Source organism: Melanerpes formicivorus, unplaced genomic scaffold (genome assembly GCF_026170545.1).
Source record: "Melanerpes formicivorus ecotype bairdi unplaced genomic scaffold, bMelFor1.0.p_v2 SCAF_62, whole genome shotgun sequence".
In the NCBI taxonomy this organism is placed as follows: Eukaryota; Metazoa; Chordata; class Aves; order Piciformes; family Picidae; genus Melanerpes; species Melanerpes formicivorus.
This window is the reverse complement of record NW_027142414.1, coordinates 225,134-248,583: the sequence shown is the minus strand read 5'-3', so window position 1 is coordinate 248,583 and position 23,450 is coordinate 225,134. Positions and strand designations below refer to the sequence as shown.

The following is a 23,450-nucleotide window of genomic DNA, read 5'->3' as shown; positions in this document are numbered from 1 at the left end:
AGTTCAAGGCTCTCTGCATTTTCCTTTTACTCCCATTCTCTGTCTTTCTAGGGTCAGTACACGTTCAGTGTAACATGCTGTCTCCTGAGACAGTTCAATCCTCGGACAGTCAGAGGGAACAGACAGCCTGCTCTGGCTCCTCAGCATTAGGAAAGTTCATCTCGGTCACAAAGATTCATTTGCTGCGAAAGAACTTGTAGTAGACCACACCTCCTAGGATGGCTAGTTCCAGGATGATGATGATAGACAGCAACAACTTATTAGTGGTAATCCTAGAGTTAAAAAATAAAAAGAAATCCAAAATAGCTCTTTAATGAATTCAGATTCCAGATAATTTGATCACTATCTGGTCTGCAGTAAGTATAGTCCCTCTTTCAGCTACACCACAAAGTGCTATTTGAATAGCTCTTAACAAGCAGGAAGCTTGTTTAAGCTCACTAGTTTCTTGCCCATATTGTTTGGGGTTTTTTAAGTTCTGCTTGTATCTTCTCCTTCAACAGCAGCAGTTGTGTTCATCTTCCCCCACCCTGTGTAGAGCAGAGTGATCTGCCTTGTATGTGCCAACTCATTCAACTAAGTAAAGAGAAAAACGTCAGCTGAACTCCTGTACTAAAATCTGGACTGTCCTTGCTTTTACTTGGAAAGATGCAGTTGAGGTGAAACTGTAAAAATCTCAAAATAATGATGTACTGGAAAATTACACAGCTGTCATAACTTGCTTTAGCAATGTGGGCATAAAGGAAAGGTGGGTAGACCAGAAGTACCTACAGGCACTATACTCCATGAACTGGTTCATAAGGCATATAATTAAGAAACTAAACATACTTAGGCATCCAAGGCTTTAGTAATCAAATAGTATAGTCAGGTTCTCAGTTTCTGACATGATATTCCAGCTACTCTAGGGTATTATTGTGGGCTAAACAGATTGGTCTGCATCACCAGACATCTAATGCTGCTGCAGTGATTTATGGCACAGCTTTTTCCAGGCAACAAGGAGTTGCATCTCAAGTTACCATGAGTAATTCACTGTAACATGCTTATGTCCTCACCACCATTTATCACGGGGGATGGTTAAAGACTCCATGTCACCCTAAAGGAGCAGCACAAATTCTATAATGTTCAACTCCCTGCATTCCATTAAGTAATTACCAGAGAGGAAAAAAACACAAATTAGCACCTGTACATCTGCACACACTCTGGTTACACCACTTCTAAAAGCTCCCTGCAGTTCCAGCTAACACTGTATTCTTTATTTTTTGCCTGAAACTGGCAGGCAGCAACACTACCTGCTGAGTGCTGCTCCAGGGCAGTCATGCTACTCACCTCCTGGACATAGAACGTAGGATCTTGCGACTCTTGCTCAAGTTCTCACTTGTGTTCACCAACTAAGAAGAAACAAAAGTATCTGTCAGTTGAACAAGCATAGAGCAGCTCTGAAAAGATGCACCTGGAAGTAACTGCTCCTGAAGTACAGGTAGGAAGAAGACCAAGGCTAACCACATCTCAAAATTCAGACAGCAATGCTCGGTGAAAACCGGAAGCACTGTGTCCTTTGTGTGGAGGAAGTGAGACTTTGATGTGTATTTTCTCTTAGGTACATACATAGAAATGCAGTTTAGGATCACTTCCTGCCCCTTCAGTTCATCTACAAATATCAGAAAGTTGGTATTAGCTCCTTTCATCAAATTTCATTTCATTATTCCAGTTGTTGACATCAGAAGAAAATTATACTGACCTGTTCTCCCCCTGCCTATCTGGAACCTTCTGAAATGTTGTGCAATTTCTAGCAAAGAACAATGTTGCACTGACAGGTCTCACTGACCCAGGGGGTACAAGCTCTTGAGCTGTTAATAGATACTCCATTTCAGCTTTGTAATGCTCAGAAATGAACTGCCAACTATTTCTTAGTCTGCTACTAAGAAGCATGTAATGAAATGAGGTTACAGACAACTGAAAAAGCTGTTGTCTCCCAAAGTCAAGATTCTTGATGTATGGCCACAGGTCACATTCTGCTATCTCATTTCCAGACCTTCAAGGACAGCAAAAGGTAATCCAGATCAGTAACCATCACAGACACCTAGCTGCACAATAGTTTAAGTAATTGCCCCAATTACAAAACTGGCTCTGTAGGTATCTTACTTTGCACTGAGTTTTCTTCCCAGCTCAATCTGGTTCATCTACCAAGTCCATTCAAAGCATACTAGACCAATCTTTGCTATGAAGCAAGAAGAAAGTCTGTTTCTAGGTGCAATGTGTGGTTAACAAAATTTAGCAACAGAATGCTTAAAAGGCATGTCCCAGCTTCATGAGCATGCTGCCTGTGAATGGACTGACACGCCTGAAGGACTTTTCATTCTAAAAAGAGCAGATGAAAACTGCACCTACAAATCCTGAAAAACACATTTACTTTTCTGCTCCTCAATCCATATTTGGGAGCACAGCAAATGAAGTTCTGACTGAAAGGGAAAGACTATTTAAATGAAAAACCTACACTCAGCAGGGACCACTCCCAAGAAAAAGGGGTACCCTTTTTGTTTTGGCTGAGCGTGCTTGCTTGCCAAACTCGGCATCCCCCTGCAAGTGCTCACCTAAAAGCTTTACACTTGGGATCCCTTGTACACACAGAAAATCCCATCAGTTTGTTACTTTAAAAATCAAATTCTCATTCTGCATGTGTGTAAACAAAACAAATGAACTGTTTTTTAAAGCTTCCACAGCAGAAGAGCTTCTTAACCCAAGGATACAGAATGGGCATCCTTAGGTAACCCACAAATATTGGGTGCTTAGTAAGTAATTGAGCTTCTATTCAATTTTATGTCACTAGAAGGACCTGCTCATTGCCTCCCAAATCTAAACTTTTACTAGGAATCTAGTAGTGGGCAGCTCCTTACCACTTCTTTGAATCTGTTATCCTCTCACTAATGCTGTTTTTCCAAAAGCAGGTTTCTAGGTCTAATATTCTCTCTTGCACAGATGCAGCATCACACGTTTGATCATGGTGCTCTGGGCCCTTCTGTGGTAATTAATTGTCCTTTTATGAATGCAGCATAGGAATGTGGCAACCTGGATTTGGTCTGTAGAAACATCAGTTGGATTGTCAGCCTAGGGAAGCCTCTGAGAGCAGTGACCAGCACACAGTTCTCACTAAGTTGACATCTGCTTGCTTCAATACAATGTCCAGTTTCCCTGCTCACCCTGCTCCTGGTGCGTTCCAGTTGCTCCCGCTGCTCCCCAAGCTCTTCAATGATATCGGTGCCAATCTGATCTGTTTCGGCAGCAATTCGGTGGGAGCGTTCGATGCTCTGACTGGCTCGGTTCAGGCTGTCTGTTCCCTGGAGAAGCAGCACCCTCTGAGACTGCAGATTGGTCTGAAAAATAACATATGCTTATGTATTAGAAGTATTAAGCTTCTGACATATTAACAGTTAGGATGTGACCTCACAGGCCATCCATTTGTTTCTTAGGTTAATCCATGTGGCCCAGTTCATTTTGAGAGTTTCTGTCCCCATTCTAAGATTGTAGCCAAATCTGGTTAAACCTTGAAAAAGGACACATAGCTAAAGAGTCAGAACAGTAACAAAAAACCCTGTCTTTGCAAGAGTTTACTTTTCCATCAAAAGACATCTACACAAAATAATCTTCAAGAAGCTAATTCCTCCTTCCATTTGTATCTAAACTGAGTCTTATTTGTGACTTCACAGTTGGTTGCCAGGAAGATCATTAAGAGTTTACAGTCCAAAGGATTAGGAACAAACAGCACTAACAGATGGGCTGCTAAGTAACAAAGATCCTCTTTTCATGCCAGTAGCCTTGGCTAGAGGATCGAAGATGTTTGCTGACCTTGGGGTCAAAAGGTACCTCAGAATAAAGTATTGTCTTAAGCTTTGGAAAGTCGAATCTACCACCCTGCTCTGGGATTTTAGAGGAACCAATCAAGAGGAATCAAATGCAAAGGCTTACCAAGCTACCAACCAAAGAGCCTCCCTCAAAACTTCCTTCTCTAAAGCAGACAAGCAAAAAGCCCATGCCCATGAACTTTCTGTCCTGTGCATTGAAGATAATCAGCCCATCCAGTCTCACTAGCACAGAAATCTCAGCATACCTGGCAAACACAGAAATCAATGCATTTCTCACACCCAGCAGCACATCCACAGTGAACTTCTTGTATTTTTGGAAATTATTTACACTAAGACTGCACAGAAAAGAATTCTGTCAAAGAACCTATACATTGCATGCTCCACACACTTGGAGCCTGAAACTGGATCTGTTAAGCTTTCTTCTCAGCCCATAGCATCACTTTTGTGTTCTCACTGCTGTAGGGAATGATTAAATAAAGCATTTTAGCACAGAATGTTTAAGTTATGAACTGCCTAGCATTTGAGGAGTTGCATTTTGATTACACTCCTATCTTTGTTTTGGAACAGAGAAGCTCTCCTTTGATTCCCAAGTGTCCTTCCTCCTCCCAGAGATGCCCATGTTCCATACAGAGATACAGGGAGATACACAAACACAGAAGCTAAGTGGATTAAAGTAGAAACACTGTAAATGATTCATCTGGAATGTTATGTTTAAACAATCAGAGCAATGCCAAATACAATTTCAATCTAATTCTCACACTCTGTTCATTTTCTGTGGAGAAAATGCCGTATTTTATATCACTTTGACTTCCAGGCCCCAATCCCAAATCCGTGCTCCGCATCTCTCTCTGGAACATGGAGAGGTCTCTTCTGTATGCCCGGATTTTGCTCATCATTTGGTTGCGGAAAGGCAGAGGAGCGTACTTCAGCTCTTCCTCCATTTCCCGCAGCTGTAACGAAAGAAAACGTATTCTTCTTATTTGAAGCACCAAATCTATTCTTACAGCAGCTGTGCTCAACACTCAGCACCTGATGAAGGGATTCACATGGTTTCATGTGTTTGTGTAAGGCAGATTAACCCCAAGCCCTTATTGAGTACACCACTCTGCCTAATGCTGCTCAGCACACATGGATTTTCAGATATCACAGTATCACCCAGGTTGGAAGAGACCTCAAAGATCATCAAATCAAACCTGTCACCACAGACCTCATGACTAGACCATGGCACCAAGTGCCATGTCCAATCCCCTCTTGAACCCCTACAGGGACAGAGGGTCCACCATCTCCCTGGGCACCACATTCCAACGGCGAACGACTCTCTCAGTGAAGAACTTTCTCCTCACCTCGAGCCTAACCTTCCCCTGGCACAGCTTGAGACTGTGTCCTCTTGTTCTGGTGCTGGTTGCCTGAGAGAAGAGACCAACTCCCTCCTGGCTACAACCCCGCTTCAGGTAGTTGTAGAGAGCAATGAGGTCTCCCCTGAGCCTCCTCTTCTCCAGGCTGAACAATCCCAGCTCCCTCAGCCTCTCCTCCTAGGGCTTGTGCTCAAGGCCTCTCACCAGCCCTGTTGCCCTTCTCTGGACACGTCCAAGTGTCTCAATGTCCTTCTTAAACTGAGGGGCCCAGAACTGGACACAGTACTCGAGGTGTGGCCTAACCAGTGCAGATATACAAAGTCTCAAGAATAAAAAGAAACAAAAACCCATATAAATTGCCAAGCTTAAATGCTTGCTTTTCTTGTGAAACATCCCTCTAAACATCTGAAATTCTCACTTTCATATAGTTTAAGCATTTCCAGGCAGGGTATCAGTTTCTCATCACATCTATGCAGCAGAGATTGACTGCACAGATAGGCACGGCACTAAATTCACACACTTCCAACAGCCAGGCCTGGCAACTGCAGGTAGGATTTGTAAACCTTGAGATTCTGGATGTGTGAATTTTCACATCAATTTCTAGTGACAGTTATGAATTCACAATGATTAAAGCTGTCTGCCAATACAAGCTCTCTCACAATATGAGCTCTGCATCTCAGGCATCACCTACACAGATGTGTGTCAATAAAACTCAGCAAACTGTCAGAAGAATAAAGCACTGCATTCAGCTCTGACTCAAACACATCCTGAGAGCACATTAATGTGAAAAGAAAGCTTAATACACAGTGTCTTGCTTAGAAAGACAAATCACAGGGGGCTTTTTTTGTGTTCTTCCATGTCACCTGATGCCCAGAAGCCTGTACAAGCCTATTCATCGTCCCTGGTATTTAACCATAAGATTATTATAGAAAAATCAGATGGGTTAACATGCACCAGGGGAAATTTAGGCTGGAAGAAATTCTTCACAGAGTGAGTGATTGGCCATTGGAATGTGCTGCCCAGGGAGGTGGTGGAGTCACCATCCCTGGAAGAGTTTAAAAAAAGACTGGATGTAGCACTTTGTGCCATGGTTCAGTTGATCAGATGGTGCTGGGTGAAAGGTTGGACTTGATGATCTCAAAGGCCTTTTCCAACCTGGTTAATTCCATGATTCTGTGAGAAAGACAGTAAAGAAAAATAAATAAAATAGCAGATTTTTACATGCCTTCCCTACAATTTCAATTGCACCTCTATCACTCTTCAGGAGAGGGAAGTGATATCCAAAGGTGATATCCAAACCAAACACACATATTTGTCTGTATATGTATATAGATGCACCCAACAAACAGACACCTATCAGATCAATTATACCAAACAATCCAGAACATACCACACCTGCCTGCCAGAATTGGATCTGTAAAGACAGTAGGATTTTCAAGCACTGTTCTTTTAAAGGCATCAATATTGGAACTAGTCAGAAAGGGCAGGAGCCCAGGCTATCTTTACCGTCTCATTTGCTTCCTGATGCTTCTCATCGAATTCTCGAATTAATTTTTTCTTCTCCTCTGTGAAGGGAAAAGCAGCAAGTCAGAGACACTACAGAGAAATGACAGCAGAGCCCCAACTCCATCCATTACAAAGGAAGCTGCCACAGATGGCTGATTACAGAGATGCCTGGCCAAAATTTACCTCAAACAGGCACAGCCTGGTCTTACGACAACTTTTGAGAAGGGAAGTGGTGGGAGAGTAGAAAGCACCCTTCCAAATGCTGGCCACTACTCTTGGTAGACAAAAGAAGTCATTTTTTCAAACCTGAAATATTTTTTCTGACCTATTACCCTCCAATCTCCACAGACACACCCACAGAATTGCATGTTGAAAAACTGCATGCAGTTCTGACACTGCAGGATTGCATGTACATTTAACATGAAAGGATAACCAAGAGGTAAAGCCACTTGTAAGTATTTCCTTTTTCCACCTGCACTTCACAAGATTACTAAAGGCTGGAACCATAACTTGGATTTCAACAGAACATCAAGTCAATCCATATTTCTAAGTGAGCCCTGAAGATCCTGGCAAATAGGGCACTGTCCATACTCATGGTCACAAAGTAACTAGGGAAAAGGGAAAAGCATTCCAGAGTGCTCAAAGATTAAAGATGCCATCAAGGTATCACCTCAGGTTCATGGATAAATGCTCAAATGCTTCCCTGTGCCACAGTGACACCAGGTGTTTGAATCAACCAACAAAACCACACATTTTAGTTCCTTGCGACTGTAATTTGCTAAGATCTTTGTAAGTCAGGTGTCAAAGAATGGGTTTCTCTGCTGCTGCTCTGTTTTTAAACAAAAGCCTTAAAACATGTACTCTGCATGTCTTAAAAACCTGTCATACCTTTCTAATATCCACAACCCATGGAGGTGTAATTCTGATACACCCCTTGCCTCAATAGGGAAAAAGTGTGTTTTATAAGCTTCTGTAAAAGCACTGAAGACAACCACCAGAGAACTCTTGAAGAGTACAGCAAATGAAACCGAATCCTGTCAGATGTCTGACAAATATGCACCAATCCAACCCACCTCTCTCAGGAGAGAGTAATTCAGCCTTAAGTAAAATTCTGGGGAGCAAAAAACTTGAGACAATCATCTTGGTAAAACTTCTCTAATTCGGTTAAACTTACAGACAAAATTAAAGGCAACATTATGAGAACATCTTTGCAGTAAAAAAATCTGGTTGGAGGCCTGTATCTAGTGGAGCGCCTCAGGGGTCAGTACTGGGACCAGTACTATTCAATATATTCATCAATGACCTCGATGAGGGCACTAAGTGCATTGTCAGCAAGTTTGCTGAGGACACAAAACTGTGCAGAGTGGCTGAAACACCAGGGGGTTGTGCTGCCATTCAGCCAGACTCAGACAGGCCGGAGAGCTGGGCAGGGAGAAAATTACATTCAACACAGCCAAGTGTGGAGTCTTGCACCTGGGAAAGAACAATCCCATGTATCTCTATAGGCTGTGGACTGACCTTTGAGAGCAGTGAAGGGGAAAAGGACCTGGGGGTCATGGTGGACCGAAGGAAGACTATGAGCCAGCAATGTGCTCTTGTGGCAAAGAAGGCCAACACCATTCTGGGTTGTGTTGGAAGCGGTGTGGTTAGTAGGTTGAGAGAGGTTCTCCTCCCCCTCTATTCTGTCATGGTGAGACTGCATCTGGAATATTGTGTCCAGTTCTGGGCCACTCAGTTCAAGAAGGTCAGGGAACTGCTTGAAAGAGTCCAGCACAGAGCCACAAAAATTATTAAGGGAGTGGAATATCTTCCTTATGAGGACAGACTGAGGGAGCTGGGGCTCTTCACCTTGGAGAAGAGGAGATTACGGGGTGACCTCATTCATGTTTCTAAATACATAAAGGGTGAGTGCCAAGAGGATGGAGCCAGGCTCTTCTTGGCGATGCCCAACGACAGGACAAAGGGCAGTGGGTGGAAGTTGAGGCATAGGAAGTTCCATGGAACCATGATGAAATTGTTTTTCCCTGTGAGGGTGACAGAACACTGGAACAGGCTGCCCAGGGGGGTTGTAGAGTCTCCCTCTTTGGAGGTACTCAAGACCCACCAGGATGTGTTCCTGTGTGATCTGCTATAGGTGATCCTGCTCTGGCGGGGGGGGGTGGGGGGGGGTGGGGGGGGTGGACTAGATCATCTTTTGAGGTGAAAGTGAAGAATCTTTTCCTTATGTTTATGTGGAACCTCCTGTGTTTCAGTTTCTGTCCACTGCTCCTTGTCCTGTCACTAAGGGTGCCACTGACAAGAGACTGGCTCCATCCTCCTGACACTCAGCCTTTATATTTATAAGCATTAATGAGATCCCCTCCCTCAGTCTCCTCCAGGCTAAACAGACCCAGCTCTCTTGGCCTTTCCTTCTAAAGAAGATGCCATCATAAAAGGGTTTCAGACTGGTCAAGTGTGACTTCCCCTTGCTGAATCCATGTTGACTACTCCTGGTAACCTACTTTCCTCAATATGCTTTGAGACAGCACCAAGAACAAACTTCCATCATTTTCACCGGGATGGAGGAGAGACTAACCAGCCTCTTTCTTGCCCTTTTTGAAGACTGGAGTGACACTGGCTTTCCCCCATCCCTCAGACACCTCTCATGTTTTCCAGGACTTGTCAACAATGATGGACAGTGGCCCTGAGATTACTTGTTCCAGTTCCCTCAGCATTCATGAGTGCATACCACTGGGGTTCATGGATTTGTGGATGTCCAGTTGTAATGGGTTGGGGCAGACCCCCTCCCCACCACGCGCAGAAATAACAACTCAGACAAACGGATTGCAAAAGTGATGAAAAGTTTAAATAGAACGGTGAGTGCGTGCAGAAAAACTAGAAACACAGTGACAAGAGAGAGAGAGACCCAAAAACAGACCCAGAGAAATCCCATCCCCACCTGGGGGTGCACCCAAACCCCCAGGGCTCCTCCTTCCCCCCCCCCACTGCTAGGCTAGTCTCAGCTGGCCAGATCTGAGACTGCCCATCCCCCCGTGGCCTTGGGCCTAACCAGGCCCATGGCCGGGAGATCTCTCCCCCAGTTACCGGGTGGCAAGGAGGAAGGAAAGAGGAAGTGCCAGACCCCGCCGTAAGACTTATAGTGGTGCAAGGGATCATGGTAGGAAATAACCTAATTTCCTGTGTCCACCCATTGGGCTGGACTTCTGGACACAGGAAACACCCCTGTAGCAGAGGGCAGCCAGCCCAAACTACGACACCAGTTTACTTAACTGATTTCTAACCCAATTCACTGAGGCAAAGTCTTCCTTTCTCCTAACTTTCTCTGTGGTCTCCAAATTCTGAGACTCCTGAGGGCCAGCCTTAGCAATAAAGACTGAGGCAGAAAATGGATTTAGTAACTCTGTATTCCCTATCACCAGGGCACTCACTTCATTCAGCAACAGACCCACATTTCCTGCAGTCTTCTTTTTGCCTCCAATGTACTTGAGCAAGCCTTTCTTGTTGTCCTTGACCCCCCTTGCCAGGTTTAATTCTGAGGAGCCCTTGGTGTTCCATGTTGCTTTTCTACATAGTCTGACAATATTCTTGTATTCCTCCCTAGTGGTCAGTTCCTTTTTCCACATTCTATAAAATTCCTTATTCTGCTTGAGTTTACCCAGTAGCTCCCTGATCAACCATGCAGGTCTCCTGCCACCCTTACTAGAGTTCTTACTCTTTGGGATGCTGCATTCTTGAACTTGAGGGAAAGGGTCTGAGTACTAACCAACTCTCTTGGGCTCCCCTACCTTCTAGTGCCCTATCTCATTGTTCTCCAAGTGGTTCCTTGGAGAGGCCAAAGTTACGCTTTCTAAAGTCCAGGGCTGTGATCCTGCTTACTGCTCCGGGCCTACTGCACCTGCTCCTGAACTCCACTATCTCATGGTCACCACAGCCAAGGCTGCCCCTAACCTTTGTGTCCTCAACTAGTCCCTCCTTGCTTGTCAGTACAAAGTCCAGCTGTGCTCCTCTCCTCGTTGGCTCCTCCAACATATATGTCAAGAAGGATTTCTGTGCCTAGCTGTGTAGCTTGTCCAGCAAATGGCAGGGTAATTGAAGTTCCCCATGAGAATCAGGGCCTACTTTCAGCTGTCACCATGCACATTCGTGTAACTGGGTGGCAAGGGAAATCATAAGCATGAACTGCAGGAAAATAGCCTTCAGAAGTCAATATTTTATTTCATTTCACTAATCTAAGTAGTGCCCTTTAAAAACAACTGCTGCCTCAAACTGGCTGAAAGCTGGTACAGTATTTCACCTTCTTTCTGTCCCTGAAGTGGACTAAGATGACACTGCACTTATAAGTGACCAGCCAAAGAAATACTACATTCCAAAGGTCAGGCAGCAATGGCTTGAAACTTTTTGTCTGTATGTCAACAACAAATCAGGCAATGTGGCTTGAAAACATCATACTGGACCTGGCCTAACAGATATGCCAGAACCTGAGCAGTGTAATTTATATCACTGTGGGTTAAACTGCAACTCAAAAGTACACAGAAAGAACTTATTTAATGCAGTAAAAAGTATCTAAAGCCACAGTAACATTACCCACATGCTCATCAACATTCAACTGATGTATCTGCAATTGGTTAGGAAGAGATCCAGTTGAAAAGCACACCTAACTGAGCTAATTCAGGGGAAAGCATCTACAGTTGAAACTGCACCAGGCTGTTTAAGATGCCTTCTTACAAATTTGGAAGGAAAATATTTCATTCTAGAGCTATGAATTTGTTATTTATATAGAGCAAAACAGCATTTCCAAGCTGCTCTGCCTGAAAGATGTCTCAAGGACTACAGATTCTGTCTCCCCTCAGCCTTGGAAGTGTGCCTATCATCTTGTAAGAGTATGCAATGTATCTTGCATCACCTCTTGAAGTTTTTTAGGATCAGACAACTTGCAAAATAAAGATACACTCTCCCCTCCTCACAAGTACAAGAAGCCAACAAAGCATTTTAGGAGACTGGAACACTTCCACTTAGATAAATTCCTGCATTATCTTAAACTCTCTTAGAAACACCTTCCAAAAACATCACTGGGGTTTTTGCAGTAACAAATTTAAAGAATATTAAAATCTCATAGCACATCTGAAAAAGTAGTTTGAAATTATTTGCAATTTCTTGGGGAAAAGAAAAGATATTATCTACAAGCTCTGCAAAAAATGCTGCCTGTGCATTTAAGCCCAATCAGAACTCATTGTTCAAGACCACACAAGCTCCACGGAAACCTGACAACGCTTTATTTCACCCAGAAACCAAGCCAACAAAACAAGAACGACAAAACACCCCCCACACACACACACAAAATCCACCAGAAAGCTCTGCCGTTTAGGCAGTCCACCTAGAAACAGCATCAAGTAATATCCACCTAACAGCTCCTCAGGGACAAGACTGAAGGTGGAAGCCCAGCACAGCAGCGCTTGCCAGAGAAGAAGAGCTGCTCCAGGAGAGTAAAGCGACACTGCGACACACCTGCCTCGCTGCTTGCCTGTATGGTGCTTTGCATGACCATACCTAACACACAACAATAAGGCTACCAGAACACGGCAGCAACTGAAAAATGACACAGGGTGAAGCCAGCCCCTGTAAAGCCAACCCTCCCCGCCCCCAGGGAGGCACCTCCCGAAAGTCATGCGCTAAGGTGCCTGCAATTACCTTGGCAAACTCTTTCCTATCACACAGGCTTTCTGACAGGGCCTTTGCCCTCCCGGCTGTACAAACCAGGGTTACCCGAGAAGAAACACCCCGAACACCCCAGCAACGGCCCTACAGCAAGCGCCTGCTACCCACGGGGCCGCCGCAGAGAAGCCCACACCGGAGGACCGGCTGCTCCCAGGCGAGGTGGAGGGGAAGTGCCGCCAACCCCGCCACGGCCGGTCCCCATAGTCAGTGCGAGAGAGGGCCACAGCCCCCGGTAAAACCCAGCCCGCTGCCCTTCCCTAAGCAACTAGGGACGGCGCCCGCCCGCCCCCGCCTCACCGGCCGCGCTGCCCCGCAGCCGCTCGGGGACGCCCCGCAGGTCTCCGTGCAACCCCCGGAAGATCTCGTGCAGCCGCTCTAGGTGCTCCGAGGACGCGGAGCCACGGCCCGCCATGACAGACAGCCGCCTCCCACCACGCTCGGCTGCCGCTCCCCGCCGCCCCTTCGCCTGCCTGCCGAGGCACTTCCGCCATCTGCGGCGGCGTGGGCCTCCCCCCGCGCAACCGGGCGCCCGCAGCGCCGCCCAACCGCAAAACCGGCCCGAGGCTTCGACAGCGCGGCCAGCCCGCCGCCGCCTGCTCCCCAGGGGACCGGGCCGCCACACATCTTGCGACGGGACTGCCGTTTGTGCCGAAGTGCATCAGGCGCTGTCCCAGACTGCCGCAAGGAGGGGACTGTGGCCCCGGGGCCGCGCTGCCTGCCGGGTGGTGTAGTCTTCCCGGGGACAGGCAGCAGCGCCAGTCCCGCCGGCACCGCGCGGGGCGCTCGGCAGCCGCCGTCGGGGTCGGTGCACGGCTCCGAGGAGGTGGGGAGCAAAGAGGCAAGGCCACCCTCTGCCGTTTGGGTTTTCATGCCGTCAGATAAAGGTGAGTGAGCACTGCCGCACGCAGCGCCGCGTTCCCCCCAGCCCTCGGCGTGTGTTCACGTATAGAATCACAGCCAGCAGGGGGGACCTCAGGGGACCGTCTAGTCCAACCCCCCTGCCAAAGCAGGTTCGTCTAGATCGGCTTGCACAGGAACGCGTCCAGGTGGGTTTGGAAGACTCCACAACCTCTCTGCGCAGCCTGGTCCAGTGCTCTGGCACCGTCAAAGTAAAGAAGTTCTTTATGTTTATGTGGAAATTTATGTGTTCTAGTTTGTGCCCATTGCCCCTTGCCCTTGTCCTGTCACTGGGCACCACTGAGAGGAGTCTGGCTCCATCCTCTTGACACCCACCCTTTAGATATTGATAAGCAGTGATAAGATCCCCTCTCAGTCTTCTCTTCTCCAGGCCCAAGTCTCTCACTCTCTCTTCCTAAGATGGTCTGGTCCCCTCATCATCTTCATAGCCCTCTACGGTTTTTGTCTGTCTTGAACCGGGGAGCCCATATCTGGATGTAATACACCAGATGTGGCCTCACTATGGCAGAGTGGAGGAGTAGGGCAACCTCCCTTGACTTGCTGGTCAGTCTTCCTAATACATCCACTTATGGAAATTATTAGGTTGAAAAAGATCTAGATCATCAAGTCCAGCTGTTAACCTGTGAAGTCCATCATTAAATCATGTCCCTCAGCACCACATCTTTTCAATACCTCCAGGGATGGTGACTTGACCTCTTCCCTGGGCAGCCTGTTTCAGGGCTGACAACCCTTTTAGTGAAGAAATGTTTCCTAATATCCAGCTTAAACCTCCCTTGGTTCTGCCTGGGGCCATTTCCTCTCATCCTATCATTACTTATGTACACTCCATACATTTTGATAGGGTTGATACCACAAACTTTGGCATGAGGTTATGAAAATATATGTTGAAAAGCCTTTCCTGACAGCCTCCTCACAGCTTCATGGGCTCGTTAATTGCACGGTACCGTTAACACCGGCAGTTTCGGGTTGTTCTCGAGAGCCCCTTCAGAGCCGTGTGCTGCCCGGAGGAAAAGCCAGCAGGAGAAAAGAGCCGGCAGGGAGCAGGTCCTCCGGGTTGCTGCTGCGAGAGGGCTGAGGGCAGCTAGCGCAGCCAGGGCTGGAGGTCAGCTGTACCTGAGCGAAGGGGGGCGCGGCTGAGGCGGGCAGGGGCCGGGCCGAAGCGGATGGGGGCGGGGCCAAAGCGGGCGCGGTGGGCGCGGCCGAGCGGCGGCAGTGAGCATGGAGCGGGCGACGGCGATGTTCACCTGCTGGGGAGCCGCGCTGGGAGCTGCCGTTTCCGTCCCCGTTCTCCTTTATGTGGCAGCACCCTACATCAGGTGCGTCTTACCGAGCGCGGCTCTGGTTTTTCGCGCGTATGCGGGTATCGGCGGCGGCCTCCGCCCCGCGGTGCTGCGGATGGAGCCGGTGTGCGCCGCGCCTCAGAGCGGCCGGGTCTCCCCGTTTGTTTGAGGGGAGTACGAGTAGAAGGAGTTCCTTTTGTGCAGTCCGCGCTCCTGCGGCTCCAGCGCCTCAGGAACGCTACTGCACTAGAGAAGGCGCGGAGCGCTCCTGGGACTGGGTTGAGCACTGGCACCGTCGCGCCGCTCGGTGGTGTCCTGCAGTATCCGACAGCCCGGACCCGGCTCTGGGGTCTGTACCGGGACCGGCGGGTCTGGGAGAAGGGCCGCCGTCGTAATGGGATTCCCGCGGGGAGGGACCCGCGTTCTCCTCACGGTGCCGCGGCGGAGCCCATTGGCCGAATCTCCGGAGGTGACGGCGGCAGCCAATGGGAGCCGTGGCCTCACTCGGCTCTGGGGCGGGGCCGGGGGCGCTGGTTGTAAAGCGGGGCGCTGGACAGCGAATGGAGACCTGAGCTGGGGCCCGATCGTGACTGGGTCGTGATAAGCCGCTTCAGGCAACGATGCCCGTGACTCTCCGGAGCTTGGCGCGCTGCGGTCAGCCCAGCCGAGGGGGCTAAACCTTGGGCGCTGAGTGCTCGGCCCTGTCCCGAGTCCCCCAAAGCGGGAAGCTGCCCTCGGGCCTGGGCCGTGACCGAGGCCACCCTCTCTTGCAGGAGGTATGTCGCTGGAGGACAGTGCAAGTCCACTGCTAAGCTGGAGGGGAAAGTGGTGGTAATCACAGGAGCCAACACGGGCATCGGGAAGGAGACAGCCAGAGACCTTGCACGAAGAGGCAAGTCACCCACAGGCACCCATGCAGCTCATGTGCCTCTGCGGGCCTGTGGTCCATTTCTGGTATCTAAGGGAGGAAGGAGTGTTTTATGTTTACAGTTAAGTGAGTTAGATTCAAAAGTTATTTCAGACATGCCCGAGTGTTGCTCCTCCAGATGTCATAACCACTGGGGTGAAAGGCTCAGGTAGTGATAGGACTAGACGGAATGGAATGAAGCTGGAGGTGGGGAGATTCAGGCTGGAGGTGAGGAGGAAGTTCTTCACCATGAGAGTGGTGAAGCCCTGGAATGGGTTGTCCAGGGAGGTGGTTGAGGCCCCATCCCTGGAAGTGTTTAAGCCCAGGCTGGATGAGGCTCTGGCCAGCCTGATCTAGTGTGGGGTGTCCCTACCCATGGCAGTGGGGTTGGAGCTAGATGATCCTTGTGGTCCTTTCCAACCCTGACTGATACTATGACACTACTATGATACTATATAGTTTCAGTGCTCAAACTCCAAAAATGAGTCTTGTGACAGGAAGATGCTCTGCACTGCAGCTCTTTTGGGAGAACTGGAGAAGTTCCTGCTATCTGGGCTCTGCTTGTATGAAGCTGGGAAATCAGAATCATAGCATGGTTTGGGTTGGAAGAGATCTTAAAGGTCATCTAGTTCCAGCATCCCTACCACAGGCAGGGGCATCTTCCACTGAAACTTGGAACCACAGCTATGTGTTTTAGTTATTCATGTTTCAAGCTAATTTGGTTTAAGTGCTTAAAGAAGAAGAAGATTAAACTACCTATTCACAATCCATTTAGAAATTACTCTGGATGGAATTCTAATAACTTAATGTATTCCTGGCTTGACATTCCTGTTATAGGGGCTGATATACATTTATCATACCAGTGCTGTGGTACATACTCCTGACATGAGGAACCTGTGCAGGTGCACTTCAGATGTGCATTTTCCTGGTCCAAAACCAGCTTTGGGCTGGATTGGAGCTAACAATGTAGTAAGAAAAGCTTTGTCCCTCCCAGCTGCTCCACTGACTGATGCCAGTTCCCTCAAGAAAAAATAAGTTGCATGTAAGCACTGTGCTTAGTTGGCCTGCTTGCCATATCTTTGATGATCCAGTGTGCCCCCCTGAGCTCAGCTTCTGTTCCTCTTGTTTTCCCCCTTGCAGGTGCTAGGGTGATCATCGCTTGCAGAGACATAGTGAAGGCAGAGGCTGCAGCCAGTGAAATACGAGCTGACACAGGGAACCAGGAAGTCATTGTGAAAAAACTGGACTTGGCTGATACAAAATCCATCCGAGAGTTTGCTGAGACATTTCTAGCAGGTACGGCTTCTAGGTCCTTCTCAGTGAGAATATTTTACCAAGTACTGCTCACTGCTCTTCTAGCAAATGCCACATCCCTGACCTGGTTACCCCTGTACCATGCTGGGTACTGTGGTTCACAGCAAGGGCTTGCCAGAGGCCATGAGCTGGTTTGTGGTAGGAGATTTATCCATATTTTGTTGAGGTGATGTGGCTACAACTCAGGCATGGGATTTTTTGGTGGAGTTGTGCTACCTTCTTGTCTGTCTTTGATCTCTGTTGCCTTGTTTAAGGATGTCTATTGTTTCTTGCAGAGGAGAAGGAACTCCACATTCTTATTAATAATGCTGGGGTAATGTTGTGCCCTTACTCCAAGACTGCTGATGGCTTTGAGATGCATCTGGGAGTCAATCATCTTGGTAAGGTCTCATCCTTCCTTCTTGGGACAGTATGGAAGGCTGGAATTCGGGTTCTGGAGATACCCTGTAATGTATTTGCTTATCATGGATCCTGTTTAAGGATCTGTACACGTTGCCTGGAACATTTGAATTGCATGACAGCTCCAGCTTCTTGAAGCTGAGGAGCAGAATTAATGGCCCCCAAAAAGTATAGCTGTTGATCCAGGAAGGTCTTCTTTTCCCTGGACTTGAGGGCAGCAGTAGGCTATAACAGGTAAGTAATACATTGGAAGTACGTTGACATTCCAGAAGGGGAGCCCTCCAGAGAAGGCTGATGGTTCCTTTCACCACTAGGTCATTTTCTCCTGACCTTCCTGTTGCTGGAGCGTCTGAAGCAGTCTGCCCCAGCTCGGATCGTGAACGTGTCCTCGCTGGCGCATCACGGAGGCCGCATCCGCTTCCACGATCTGCATGGTGAGAAGAGCTACCATCGAGGCCTCGCCTACTGCCACAGCAAACTGGCCAACGTGCTCTTCACCCGCGAGCTGGCGCGGCGGCTGCAAGGCAAGTCCCCGACACAGGGGAGTGCTTTCCTATACCATGGACGAGGAGAGTGGATTGAACAAATGGTTTGAGGCAAGGGCCACTGACAGCTTTTTGCAGTAAGAAAATATCTCCTGTCTGTGGAACCAGGAGTCCTAAAACATGAGTAGTCTTTACAGCAACAGGGCAGAGTTGTATGCATGGCAGTATGCCAGTAGCCTGGCACAGCTGAATGCATGTCATTTTCCTCTGGTACTTGTCAAAAGCTAGCAGCGCTCACACAGACAATTGTGGTTTGCAGGTGGGAGATGAAAAAAGTAAAGGAGCTAGAATTGCAGTTTCCAATAGAAAACCTAATGCATACTTGGCTGCCTTAAATATTGGTGGCCTGTAGAACAGAAGCATAGGACTAGACATTACCTCTTAGGACACATCTGTCACAGCCTTGTCATTCAGTCTTTTTCATGAACTGAAGTGGTATTTAATTAAAACAGAAACAGTGTCATGTCTAGGAAATTAGTATTACAGAAAAGCAAAAGAAGCTAGTGTTCTAGAAGCCTGATGGCTGCTGTTTTAGTACCCAGGCCCTCTAGCACATTGTTCTGCAGATGGTGTGTAGGGACTGCAGTGTTTGGAAGGGAGTGGGGGGTGCTCTAGCAAGCAGTAACTACGGAGATCTTCACTTACGCTCCCTGTATCCATGCCTGGACTCCTCCTTTAAATTGTAGACTATCTGCAGGTAGAATTGAGGAGTGTATTACCCTTTTATTTTTTCAAAGGCAGGTTAATGCATGCAGATTTGTCCTGGACTACTTTCTTTTGCCATAGGCACTAAAGTCACAGCAAATGCTCTCCATCCTGGTTCTGTCTCTTCTGAGCTGGTCCGGCACTCACTTGTAATGACGTGGCTGTGGAATATATTCTCATTCTTCTTGAAGACACCTGTGGAAGGAGCTCAGACCAGTATCTACTGTGCAGTAGCAGAAGAGCTGGACTCTGTGACAGGACAGTATTTCAGGTGGGTGCAAACTGATGGAGTGATAATACTGTGGGAGGTAACCTAGTTGGCTGGAGAAAATTAAAGGGCTCACTAAGAAGCTGGCTGATAAGGTTGGGCATGGTAAAAGTCTAGAGCATTACCCCTTCCAGTTCTGTTGCAGTGGTATCATGTTAGACTTGTGAGTAGCCAGTCCGTCAGTGCTAGGAGTTGTGGTCAATGGGACAGAGTCTAGTTGGAGGCCTGTATCTAGTGCAGTCCCTCAGGGGTCAGTACTAGGACCAGTGCTGTTCAATATATTCATCAATGGCCTGGATGAGGGCAGTGAGTGATCTTGCTGATGACACCAAGCTGGGGGGAGCGGCTGACACACCCAAGGGTGTGCTGACATTCAGTGAGACTTACTACAGGCTGGAGAGTTGCGCAGGGAGAAACTGAATGAAGTCCAATGAGGGCAAGTGTAGAGTCTTGCACCAGGGAAAGAGCAATCTCATGTATCAGTATAGGTTGGGGACTATCCTGTTGGAGAGCAGTGAAGGAGAAAAGGACCTGGGGGTCCTAGTGGATAGAAGGCTGACCATGAGCCAGCGATGCGCTCTTGTGGCCAAGGAAGCCAATGATATCCTGGGTTGTATTAGAAGGGGTGTGGTCAGTAGGTCGAGCCCTGGTGAGGCCACATCTGAAATATTGTGTCTAGTCCCTCAGCTCAAGAAGGTCAGGCAACTGCTTGAAAGAGTGCAGCACAGAGCCACCAAAATAGTTAAAGGAGTGGAATATCTTCCTTATGAGGACAGGCTGAGGGAGCTGGGGCTCTTCAGCTTGGAGGAGACTAAGGGGTGACCTCATTCATGTTTCTAAATACATAAAGGGTGAGTGCCAAGAGGATGGAGCCAGGCTCTTCTTGGCGATGCCCAATGACAGGACAAGGGGCAATGGATGGAGGTTGAGGCATAGGAAGTTCCATGGAAAGAGGAGGAAAAATTATTTCACTGTGAGGGTGACAGAACACTGGAACAGACTGCCCAGGGGGGTTGTGTTGTCTCCCTCTCTGGAGATACTCAAGACCCACCTGGATTAATTCCTGTGTGATCTGGTATAGGTGATCCTGCTCTGGACTGCATGATCTCTCGAGCTCCCTTCCAGCCCCTAACATTCTGTGATCACTGTATTCCAAGTGCAGGAATGGCTGTCACATGCTCAGAGCTTTAATCCTGATCTGCCTGAGACTTGAGCAAATCACTTTTTAGTAGAGCTGTTTAGTTAATTGAGGTCACTTGAGTCATTCCTGGGAAGACTATTTTGGCTGTCTTTATAGTTTTCCCTGATGGGAGCAGAAGGGGTGTGTGCTTCCAGGGAGATGGGAGGGATGAAGGTACTCAGAGATGCTATTTTCAGGGCTGGCATGTGAGAAAACTTGATTTTCCAGTGTGACAGAGCCACCAGCTGGGAGGGACTCCTGCTAGAATGCTTATCACTCTGTCCCGTAAACTGTCAAGTGTAGCTCCCCCTACAAACCCTTTTGTTCTTGACTCCTTTGCCATGCACCAGGATCCTGCATAGTCATGCCTTTTCCCCTCACCAAGACTACAGTCCAAAGCAGTTCCAAGTCACTATCATCCTAGATTTGAAGGCTGCCATTTGAGCGTATTCATGCAGATGTGTCTGTCGGCTTCCCACAGGGTGCAGAGCAGTCTAATAATACTGGGGGGGGTTTCTGGAAGTAAATGTGAAACTTGGGGGTAGTTTTTCCATATGGGAAAAATGCCTTTGCATCTTTGCAGAGCTTTCCTCTTGTGCTGTGTGAGCAGATTAGTCTCTGTAATGACTCTGCCTGATCTTCACTTGGGAGTTTATACTGTCTTAATCAGACTTGAATATATAAATAGAGATCTTAATCTTCCCTGGATGAGCGTCTGTCCCAGGATATAAATGGAACATTTCTGTGCTGGAGTACAGAAAACCTCAGTGAATTCTGAATTCAGGAGTTTTGGACCTGGTGGGTAATGAACAGCTTCAACAGTAATTCAGAGTTTACATTGGTCTAGCCTAAAATCCTTTTCACTTTCTGAGCACTAGAATATAGATGTTAAGAGAAGAATTTGCGTGCCACAAGACATGTGAAGTCTACCAGAGTCATTTCAGAAACAGGAGAGTCTGTGCACTGGGAGATTCAAGAACACTCAGCTGCATAGAAATCTTAGGATGTGCAATTTCCTCTGTTCTCTTAAACTCACATGTTATTGCAGCATCTAGCATTACAGAGAACACATGACCTCTCTTCTAGACAGGGTGCTGCCTGGTTGCAGGAGCTGAGAAGAAAGGAGCCACAGTTTGCAGCATAATGGAACAAAGGATAACAGTACATGGTTATTACAGTACTATTATTGTGGGGCAGCTTTGCCTTTCATGCCCTGGCAATATAGTGGCATAAACAGTGCAGAATGAAAGGTTGGATGAGTGGATTCGGGGGTTTTTGTACTGGATGCTAGAAAAGGTGCCCCTGATGAAGTCTGGTCAGCCTTTATAAGCCCTTTTTAGTGGAATTAATGAGAAAGTACACAGAGTAGTAGAGCACATACAAGTTTCTTGAAGAGTTCAGACAAAAGATAGAGCTAGACTTGCTTTCCAGATCTTGGTGCCCTTGGGGAAGATTCTTCACTAGCCAGCTGGGAAGGAAGCTTTCTCAAGGTGGTTTAGCACCTACCCTTGCTTATTCAGTGGATAGCACCTACCCTTCTTCAACTGGTCTTGAAGTTAACCTGATAAAAAATAATTCTCTTGCCTTAACACAGACATTTCAGTGTGCTAATGCAGATGAAGATCATTGACTCAAAGTGTTCTTCTTACAGTGATTGCCAGCCAGCATATGTATCGCCACGGGGCCGGGATGATGAGACAGCAAAGAAGCTCTGGAGTGTGAGCTGTGAGCTCCTCCACATCCAGTGGGATTGAGCAGTGCAGACCTCAACTGTGCACCTGGCTGAGCCCAGCAATGCTTCTCCTGGGAAGAGCACTGCTGAGAGACCTCAAGACAAGAATGCTGATACTTGGCTGCTCTTATGCTGGGTTTATGGACATAAACTGATACAAATTTCTGGAACATTACACTTAAGGGTCGAGATTTGTGAGCAACCTGTCCCCTTTCCTAGCTGGAGAGTTAGAGCTCTAAAGCAGGTAGCAACCTTTGCTTGGTATCTTACACAACAGCCAGAGTCTGTTGTTCTTTGGCTTTAGATAGAACTGGAGGTTGCAGGCTTAGCTTTAGATTGTGAAGTTAAAAGAGAATTACCTTCATGACCTAGGCTTTTCCTAACAGTGGTAGTAAAAACATAGGACTCTAAACTTATGCTCTGTGAGGTTATTTTCAGTTCCTGCTATTTGAGCTGGCAGAGTGAAAGTACTAGATTTTCTGGCAATTACATGCACTACAGATGCTCTCAAGGACACAGAAACAGGTGCTGGCCTTTGTGTGCCAAGCAGTAGGTAAAGTTTTTAAATACAATCAGTACCTTTTCTCTGTATTCATGATAAGAAGCTGGATCCTAGCCACTGGAGTACTTTGGCCCTGAATGCCCATTGATTTGCAGTAAGGTAACTGAGGGTTGGCCTCTCTTTTGAGAACCCAGGTCTCAGCACAGGTGACTGGGAAGTTCAAAGCTGCAGGCAAGTTACCATATTTAACAAAAAATCAGCATCTCTCCTGTGAAGCACTGAGAAAAGGTGGCGCAAATGTCACAACAAACTCCCCAGCTGCACTTTAAATGACTGTAGAACCTAGAAAAGAGAGCAGAATGAGTAAAGAACATCTCAACTGTGTTAAACAACATTAAATGTTAGTTTTAAATGACAGCAAACCACCTAGAGCAGTATAGCTGAAGCAGAGGTTGGAACTGTCTTGATATTAAGGTCAAATTAGCTACAGGACAAGAAAGTAAGACTTGCACAGAAATCCTTGTTTGTTTATCTAGAAATTACTGGCCTTGACTGGCCAAGGCTGCAGCCTGGCCTTGCCATCCCACACAGCTTGCACTTCCAAAAGCAGCTGGGTCAGTTCACATAGTGATGGGACTGCTCCCTTGGAACTCTAGTGCTGCTTTGTTGCAGATGGCTGGAATGTGATCCATTATCACAAATTAGTTCTGAGAGTTGAGCAGCTAGAAAACAAGTGCCGCAGCTCATAGAGTCATCTTCTGAAGTTTTTGGGCCTGCCTATGACATGCCACTGTGACCAGCGGCCAGTTTTGGGACACAAATGCTAATTTTGTGATTGATTCTTTCTACCTGGATGCTGTCTGTGCAGATCAGTCCTGTGCTACCTCTGAGCAATACTAAATAAAGCCATTTTCCTTTTGCAACAGGAGACCGTATCTTCCTTCAGGAATGGTGAATTGGTTTACTTGGTGTTGCTGTTGCCCACACCTACCTTACCAAAGTAAAGAACTCAATTTGGGTGACATTTTAAAGTCTCTTTGTCTTTCTGCCTGTTTCTGTACTTTTTTTTCCTTCTTCTTTATACTTCATCTTGAACAGGAAACTAAAGCCACAACAGTGTAGCATTGCAGGCTTTGCCTGCTTTCTCTGCAGCTGATTCTCAGACCTTGAAAGTGGCTTTCAAGAGCAATAGAAACCATTTTTTAAAAAGGCAGGATGTCTCTCTAGGCTGCAATATCTTGTCATTACCTGGCTGAGAGAGTCTGTT

General features: G+C 47.2%; 2 protein-coding genes across 2 annotated transcripts; one reads left to right on the top strand and one right to left on the bottom strand.

Annotated features, from left to right (window-relative positions):
* Window positions 1-4: 4 nt before the first annotated feature.
* Window positions 5-12,965, bottom strand: VTI1B (vesicle transport through interaction with t-SNAREs 1B). Its single transcript, XM_068162062.1, has 6 exons — window positions 12,731-12,965; window positions 6,719-6,777; window positions 4,616-4,807; window positions 3,195-3,368; window positions 1,324-1,385; window positions 5-272 (listed from the first exon to the last, which is right to left on the bottom strand). The coding sequence occupies exons 1-6, from the start codon at window positions 12,843-12,845 to the stop codon at window positions 176-178; spliced, it is 699 nt and encodes a 232-aa protein (XP_068018163.1). The 5' UTR covers window positions 12,846-12,965; the 3' UTR covers window positions 5-175.
* Window positions 12,966-14,535: 1,570 nt separating this feature from the next.
* LOC137453124 (retinol dehydrogenase 12-like) lies at window positions 14,536-23,106 on the top strand. The gene is made up of 7 exons (XM_068162059.1): window positions 14,536-14,667; window positions 15,405-15,523; window positions 16,679-16,834; window positions 17,128-17,232; window positions 17,566-17,775; window positions 18,583-18,772; window positions 21,601-23,106. The coding sequence occupies exons 1-7, from the start codon at window positions 14,570-14,572 to the stop codon at window positions 21,701-21,703; spliced, it is 981 nt and encodes a 326-aa protein (XP_068018160.1). The 5' UTR covers window positions 14,536-14,569; the 3' UTR covers window positions 21,704-23,106.
* Window positions 23,107-23,450: the final 344 nt, after the last annotated feature.